This window comes from Lingula anatina, chromosome 2, assembly GCF_051362555.1.
Source record: "Lingula anatina isolate TDL-2025a chromosome 2, LinAna3.0, whole genome shotgun sequence".
NCBI lineage: Eukaryota > Metazoa > Brachiopoda > Lingulata > Lingulida > Lingulidae > Lingula > Lingula anatina.
The window spans coordinates 13,458,993-13,467,722 of NC_141768.1; the positions used below are offsets into that span (position 1 = coordinate 13,458,993).

Here is an 8,730-nt window from a genome sequence, read left to right on the forward strand (position 1 = left end):
AACTGCTATGGACTGAGCATCCACACATATTGTGATAGTTAAGAAAGCTTACTATTTAGTCTTGATCAAATTGGTGTACACAACAATAACAAACTGGGCTTTTTTAAAGTACATTTTTCATAGTAGACCACAACTCAAAATCATACTACAAAAACATATATCAACAGCACAAAATTTTTGGCTTTACCAATTTAAACATATCACTTACCCTATGTGATCATATGGGCAAATTTCTGAAATCCTTTCCCTGATTTTAACCAAATCTATGGGGGTCATACCACTGGGGTTCACAGTCTTAATGCCCTGGAAGTACCTCTCCCCCATTTCTTTCAGCTTTTCAGTAGCTGATTTCTCTGGTTCATCCATTACGTCCCCTGGAGAAGTTTGGGGGTCTTCATGAAGGAGGGTCAGGGACAGAAAACTCATTTTGACTTTGAAGACATTCAGCTCCACCCCTGGTTCCTCCAGAAGCTTCTGCACTGGATCTGACACGATTAAAAGAAGAAATCAAGCAATAAGAAAAACTTTCACAAGTTTGAATTCTTTATTAATTAATTAATGAAACATAGATGTTAAAATATTCTGTTTGTATACCCTTTTCATCCTTTCCTTTTGATAATGTAAACTGTACATTCCCCTGCAACGAGAACAAGATATTGAAAGTTACCTACCTTTTCCCTTAGCAGGTTTTGTCTTTTGCTTTAGCTCCTTTGACAAAGTACTTGTGAATGGAGTTTCTGTCTTGGTATTGCTTACATAACTGCCCCCGGTGTATCTGTAAGTACCTGGAAGAATGTCCACAAATGTATTTACGTTAAGCTGGCATTTTACATTTTCTTTTACTCATTATATTCTACATGTACACATGCACTCATCAATTTAAAAAGTTAGGTGTCAAATACTGGTAATTTTCATCAAAAAATGAACCAGATCAAAAGTTGTTTACTACAATGAGATATCCACATCTACGCATTAAATATTCCTAATCATTGCTAACTATGGTAGCACTGCAACAACAAAACACTTTTGCTTTGGCCAATTCCGTGCTGCAATTCTTTCTAAACCAACATTCAAGACATTACCTGTAGAAACAGACGAAGCGGTCTTTGTACTGTATGAACTGGTGTAGGAGGATTGCATGGAGCCAATACCAACATTGCTTTGACCCAGGGAGAAGTATAGATCATCTCTAGAGTCATCTGAAATAAGATTCCCCAACTGTTACAATGGATTGATAGAAATCGTGGCAAAGATGATAGATGAGCATGTCACAGAATGCTCAGTCACACACCAGTGTCTGCATTTAGTAGTAACTGTTTGACAGCCTGCAAGGTGATGACAAATTTTCTTCGCATAACAGTGGCAGAGATATACTTCAAACACTGACAATACTGTGACAAAGAGAAACTCCCTACATTTTATAGGTGAACATTTGTTGTTTTAATTACCTAGTGAATGTGTAGTCATGCTTTCATCATCATCTCTCCAAGATGGCTGCCTGGTTCTTTCCTGACCTCTCTGCATTCTATCTTGCTGCATCTGTCTCTGTAAGTCTTGTTCCACTCTCTGGAAATCTGTCTGGTTCATGGGTTTGTTCAAGTTTCCACTGTGGCCTTTCTCATCACTATCACAGGATCCTGCAAAGTTATTTTTATGCACAAAAAATGCATTATATGTTTTCAAAAATTTTTCATACTCAGCAAGTTCACATAGCACTGATAAACAGTATGTTTAACTAAGCATTTCTCAAACAGGTACAACTGTAAAGTTACAACAGTAGCTATGCATTTGGGTACATTTTGAAACAAAAGTCACAGTTGTGGCATGTTTATTACTATAGAACATTTTCTTTCAAGGTATCCACTGAGTGTAATATTATAACACACTTCAAATATCTGGTTTTTATCAAAAATGAAAATAAAGTACTTGACTAAATAAGATAATATCAATCATGAGAAGAAATGTTTTAATCTTTGTTTCATTCAAATGTTTACAAAAATCTTGAAATTACTCTCTGAGCAATAGAAATTGTGATTTTTAACATTTGGACTAACCTGGAGCTGAAAGAGTTTCTGCCATCAACAGTAACATATGGAGCTGTCTCGGAGAAAGGAATACATTCAACGGGCCAAGCTGGCAGTCCAGTTCAAACTACAAAAGGAATGAGGATGTTTGTGAAACAATCTACTCCTAGTCTCCATGATGAATTAAATCAACATAACTAGTCCTGATTTTCTGAACTTTTTCAGAAAAAGTTCCTTCTGTGTGCATTTTATTAAACATTGGTGCACATTTACCAAAAAAAAAGGTTAAATTATTTTCACATTTGCTAAAAAAAAATTATCAGACAAATGCAATTCAAACTAGAGGATCAGAGAGGCGATACCGCCTCCGAATATTGTACCACCAGCTGGAGCTAGCGCATTCGTATAGACCCCCACATACACAAAATAAGGGACACAGCCCCCAGTCTTGTGCTTGACAAGCTGTAAACATGCAATCAACAAGAATTTTCAATATATGCAAAAAATATATGAAACTAAAAATGGTACAATCAAATTTAAGTTCATTGTAAGGTAGGTGAAAGCTCATTTTCAAGGTCACAGTAAATTGCCAGTATATGACTTCCTACTCAAGTTCAATAGTAACTATGGACCTATCTCTGCCAGGTTTGGAGTTAAAAGAGAAAGAAATTAGCAGAGTTCAGTTCATGATAATAAGTAGATCAAAGGTCAATTTCAAGGTCACACTTAGATTGCCAGTATATGACTTCCTATTCAATTTCAGTAGTAACTATGGACCTATCTCTGCCAGTTTTGGAGATAAAAGGGAAGCAAAATTTGCAAAGTTCAGTTCATGGTGAAAAATAGGTCAAATGTCAATTTCAAGGTCACAGTAAGATTGCCAGTATATGACTTTCTATTCAAGTTCAATAGTAACTATGGACCTATCTCTGCCAGTTTTGCAGATAAAAGGGACTAAATGTTATAATTTTGGAGTTACCATAATGTGCCATAAATTTCCTACAGAAAAAAATTAATTAAAATAAAGAAAAGGTCATTTTGGTCAAAATTTTTGGAATGGGAGATGCTCTGAAGTTCCAGGTGTTCAAATTTCATGAAATAATGTCATTTTTGACCACAAGTTGTCTGCTTTGCCAAGCCTAATGTATTATTTTTCCGGAGTTCAAAATTTATTATCCATTACCGTACTGCACATTTTGCTTTCACCACCAATATGTATTTTTTGATACAGCGTAACTTTAGAGATAAAAGGGAAGCAAAATTTGCAAAGTTCAGTTCATAGTGAAAAGTAGGTCAAAGGTCAATTTTAAGGTCACATTTAGATTGCCAGTATATGACTTCCTATTCAAGTTCAATAGTAACTATGGACCTATGTCTGCCAGTTTTGGAGATAAAAGGGAAGCAAAATTTGCAAAGTCCAGTTCATGGTGAAAAGTAGGTCAAAGGTAAATTTTAAGGTCACATTTAGATTGCCAGTATATGACTTCCCATTCAACTTCAATAGTAACTATGGACCTATCTCTGCCAGTTTTGGAGATAAAAGGGAAGCAAAATTTGCAAAGTCCAGTTCATGGTGAAAAGTAGGTCAAAGGTCAATTTTAAGGTCACATTTAGATTGCCAGTATATGACTTCCCATTCAAGTTCAATAGAAACTATGGACCTATCTCTGCCAGTTTTGGAGATAAAAGGGAAGCAAAATTTGCAAAGTTCAGTTCATGGTGAAAAGTAGGTCAAAGGTCAATTTTAAGGTCACATTTAGATTGCCAGTATATGACTTCCCATTCAACTTCAATAGTAACTATGGACTTATCTCTGCCAGTTTTGGAGATAAAAGGGAAGCAAAATTTGCAAAGTTCAGTTCATGGTGAAAAGTAGGTCAAAGGTCAATTTCAAGGTCACATTTGGATTGCCAGTATATGACTTCCTATTCAACTTCAATAGTAACTATGGACCTATCTCTGCCAGTTTTGGAGATATAAGGGACTAATTGTTATAATTTTGGAGTTACCATAATGTGCCATAAATTTCCTACAGAAAAAAATTAATTAAAATAAAGAAAACATCACTTTGGTCAAAATTCTTAAAATAAGAGGTGCTCTGAAGTTCCAGAAGTTCAAATTTGATGAAATAATGTCATTTTTGACCACAAGTTGTCTGCTTTGCCAAGCCTTTTGTATTATTTTTCCAGAGTTCAAAATTTATTATCCATTACCGTACTGCACATTTTGCTTTCACCACCAATATGTACTTTTTTATATAGCGTAACTTGAAAACCGTATGGAATACAAAAAAACGGAGACCACACCCAGTGTTGGGCTTTACATGCTCTACAAAATGCAAAAAAGAATGGGTCTCTAGCATTAACGGTTCCCAAATTAGAGACAGTTTTCAGTTTAGGTACTTTATGGCCGCTACTCCCGTGAAAATGCACCGATTGACCCCAAATTCACGGAGATGAAAGATGACCCGAAGGGTAACACTTTCCAATAATATCATTGGTAAAGTCTATGTGGTGTCTGAATAACAGGGCAAAAAAAATTTTTTTCGTAAAAAATTTCATTTTTTTGAAAATTTTGGCCCGTTTGACCTTGAAATAAAGGTCAAAGGTCAAATCCAAGGGCATATTTGAAATCTACACATATGACGTTTGGAAAGCTGTCTGTAGAAATTTTTCCCATTACCCCCTCCGTAGGGTAGATAATTAGCATTTAATTTTGCCATTTTTAGACAAGGGTGCATTGCAATGAGTGCCACACCTAGACCCCAATACCGACAAAGCCCAAATTTTACGTGGAACGAGTTGAGATTATAGGTGACCTAAATCCAAGAGATGGGTACAGGGGCCCTTACCGTCTAGGAGGAGAAGCGGTAACGGTGACTTGGCGGCGGAGCCGCAGGAGCCGCAGGAGCCGGCGGAACATACGGGTCGGGACTAAAACCATGGGTACCGCCAGCGCCTACGCTGGTGGTACAATCATTTACATTTACAAATGACACGTATACCTACCCTTGGTCCTGGTATACTGTCATTCTGTTTAATCCGTATTTTCACATTCTGTTTCCCCTGACATGCAGCAATCTGAAGGGGTTCTGAAGTGGGCGCTTTCTCATGGGGCCCCAACAGGGTGTTAATAGAGGCTCTTTGGGGTTGCCTGGTTATGATAGAGGATGTGGAGGAAAGGTTCAGTTCTGTGTCGGCAGACTAAAGGAAAAGAAGATAAAACATATGTAATTAATTGTTCTTGTGGGTATAATTTCAGGACAATTCTATTTTTTAGTTTACATTTGTACTTCAATTATAAACATGGTATGACCAAAACTGCAATCACTGGTTTGCAGGAAAAACCTTTATCTATATCATTTAAAAAATAGAGTGTTGATGAAAGGTTACCATTACAATAATATTAATGGAACTTTAAGCATGGCTTTTATATAATTTGAGATTAATAAACAACCATGTTATCAACACATTCAACTATACCTGGAAGCTATAAGGTTGAGAGTCCATGGAATTGCTTCTAGAAAATGTCTTGGCAAATTCATCGCAAAAGAAAGTCATTCCTGTGATATGGAAGTTCTTGTGTGCAATGGCTGCTGGTTTATACACATCATGCTGCATGGGATCATCTACTGGACTGCCTTGATCAGTAGCAGACTCATCAAAATACTCGATCCTGATGATATTCATAAACATAATTAGCGTATGTTAAAAGGAAATAATTTTTTTTTCATTTATAGCAAATTAACATAATGGGTAGTTAATCTCATTGATGAAAGTCAGCATTGCTTAAATAATTACATTGGGTAAATGAAACAAAAAATAATTTCTGTCCCTGATATATAGAAATGCATTTAAGATAATTTTAAAAAATTTTAGATAAAATATGTGAGTAATTAAAATAATAAAATAATATGCACCACCTTCAGTGAGCAAAGCAAGCCTGTTGCTCTTGAAAGTTGGGTAGCTGAGGGTTAATACTGCACAGCTGTTTACTAAATATATTCACTTGTTGTGGTGGTAGCAGCTGTGTTTCACAGCTCCTGTGTGCATAATATGTGTTTCCATTGCTACAAACCTATTTATTCTTATTTCCAAAGCAATTCCACACTTGGCCTCAGCAGGTAAATGTTCAAGTCTGACTGTGGTGTCTGTGAAATTCAACTTTACCCTACAAAGAACTGTAAACAAAAATTTCGATACTATTTTACTTTAAGTCTACAATTGCACATCAATCAGCTACATTCATGTGTACTTAATGACAATCTATAATACAAATGTCAACTACCATTTTCTTTTAAGAATTACCAAACACTAAAATACTACACCCTGCCAAATCAATAGACTTCATTTTCATAAACTTGACAGGTTTTCACAGTGAAATCAAACCCATGGAAATGACTTTTGCTAACCTGACTCTATAGTTTGAGCAAACATCTCCAACCCCTCAAATGGCTGAGCAGTCTCTGCTGCTTGCTCCCCCTCTGTGTGCCCCTCTTGTAACATCTCCTGAGCCAGCTGGATACTGCTGGTCATACTCATGAACATACTGTCCAAGTGCACCTCTGAAAAAGAAGAGATCAAACTCTAAGAATGAAACTTTATTCTATTATGATTTAAGAAAACTATGGTTTTAATTTGTGAAAATATATAAAGTGCATTTTTCAAAAAAAAAAAAAAAATTTTTTTTGGGTTTAATTAGAAATCCATACCAAACTTCCAACTGGTAATTAGGTAACAGAAAGCGTCTCATTCCACCCTCTTTGAGCTAAGAGGTAATGTATCCCAAAGCAGAGGCATTTTTGAAACATTCAGTTTAACTTTTTGACACTGTCATACCATAATTAAGTATTATCATTTCATAATGACAAAATTTTAATCATAGTAACATAAATGATAAAACAACACTGACCATCATTTCTCTGTTTTGGCTGGAGAGTAAGTTCCAAACTGTCAACCTCCACACAGGTGCTGTCACTGGTCAGGCTCTTCCATGGAATGGACACTGTTATCTCCCCAACATAGCCATCCACAATCTCAAAAGGCATGTTCACTCCATCTAGAGTCTCATTCAGGGCCTAGATACAAAAGCCATCAATATGAACATTACAAAACACCAAATGCACAACACAAGCACCAACAGTAGAAATTAAAACATTAAAGGTAGAATATATTTTTCAGGCAAACAAAAGAAAACATTTTTAACAATCATTATCAGGCATATATTTCTTTTTCATATCACATGCATTAAAATGATCCCAACCCAGTCCTTCGAAAGCAAATTATTGCCATAACAGATTCAGATATGTCATACATTTGCCCCATCAACCAAGACCAAAAAAAACTAGTATATACATGTTGATAGCTAGCTTAGAATGAAATATTCCCTTTTTAATATTAAAATTTTGACTTTGGATATATATATGAAAGTCACTTTCTCCACAAAACACTATCTATTCTCAATAATTATTATAAAATAGATTGTTTGCAACATGTGAAGTAGCAATAGTCTGCAGACTTCTATAAAGTTTGATTCAGTTACTGATATAAAGGTCAAAGTAACTTTGAATCAAAGCCAGCTATATTTCCCCAGATGTATAAGAAAAGACAAAGCACATTTATCTACAAATGAACTACTTCTTAAATAATGTCATAATATGCACACAAGAGACAGGCATATGCTTCACATTGTGTAACTGGTAGCAGGATTTAAAACTGTAATGATCTAGTAGAGATGATTAACCAGGAAATACTCGACAATAAGTGGAAAAACTGATGGCTACTCAGCAGTGTAATCTCCATGAAGATGCAGGAGGGAAGGGGGGGGGTAATCATTTTCATTCCTAACATGACCCATATTTTTCAGACTTAACCATGCCAAAGAATATTTCATATATTAAAAAAAAACCTGGAAGCTGATTATTTGAGCTACCTGTCAACATGAGTCATTCTGTTTTGTTTACTTGAAACAGAGAGGACAACAGGATAATGAATCAGAACGAATCTAATGTAGTAATGCCAAAACCAAGTATATATCAAACTATTACGTATCTCTTAAGTACAAACATAACCTGAATTCATTATAAATGCCCTGGAATAAATGCTCTGTCAATTATGCTTTAAACGTTAAAGGAAAAAGCAACAAATAATTAGTGTTATGAGATGTACATACGTTGAATCTAGATGAGCATATCCTAATAAAGAAAATATTTAAGTGATAATCAATCAACGTTCCAAAAACTCCCATGCTGTATTATTTTTCAAAACATATACCTTCACATCTAGGCTTAAACCCTTTATGGTGCCAGTTCCATTGTATAAATCGACAGTCAGCTGTTCGAGTGACACTTTTTCTTGAAGAAAATGTCCCATGTAACGCTGTAGAAGGTATCTACAGGCCCTTTTCTTGATCGCGTCTGACCAGGGAAAGTACCAAGGCATTTTAGAACAGTCTTTACGCTTTCCAAGCAACAATTAATGCGTTAATACAACTATTTTATAATTCTTGGCAGTCAAGTCAAAACCAAAACATTCATCCGCCATATTTTATTCTGACGTCATCGGGGAATGAGGCCAACAAGGTCACGCACGGCTGGAATTCGAAAGGAGGATGGGCTCACGTGTGTTTGCCTATCGACAAGCCCTACACCCTTGGTCCTACAATCGGGCATCTTGATCAGACTGTGCAGGACATTAACTTCATTTCT

The 8,730-nt window shown here is 35.8% G+C and overlaps 1 protein-coding gene across 4 annotated transcripts in view; it reads right to left on the minus strand.

Moving 5' to 3' along the window:
* The window catches only part of LOC106155585 (autophagy-related protein 2 homolog B-like), a 33,210-nt gene extending 24,627 nt beyond the window's left edge, over nt 1–8,583 (minus strand). For all 4 annotated transcript variants that reach the window (XM_087004544.1, XM_087004541.1, XM_087004543.1 and 1 more), the window contains exons 1-11: nt 8,297–8,583; nt 6,936–7,101; nt 6,436–6,588; nt 6,102–6,204; nt 5,507–5,699; nt 5,033–5,227; nt 2,055–2,151; nt 1,449–1,637; nt 1,083–1,199; nt 672–785; nt 209–485 (exon numbers count right to left, since the gene is read on the minus strand). In XM_087004544.1, coding sequence (XP_086860670.1) covers nt 209–485; nt 672–785; nt 1,083–1,199; nt 1,449–1,637; nt 2,055–2,151; nt 5,033–5,227; nt 5,507–5,699; nt 6,102–6,204; nt 6,436–6,588; nt 6,936–7,101; nt 8,297–8,464 — 1,772 coding nt within the window. In that variant the 5' untranslated portion in view covers nt 8,465–8,583. The remainder of the gene's footprint in view (nt 1–208; nt 486–671; nt 786–1,082; nt 1,200–1,448; nt 1,638–2,054; nt 2,152–5,032; nt 5,228–5,506; nt 5,700–6,101; nt 6,205–6,435; nt 6,589–6,935; nt 7,102–8,296) is intronic.
* Between the last annotated feature and the right edge of the window lie 147 nt (nt 8,584–8,730).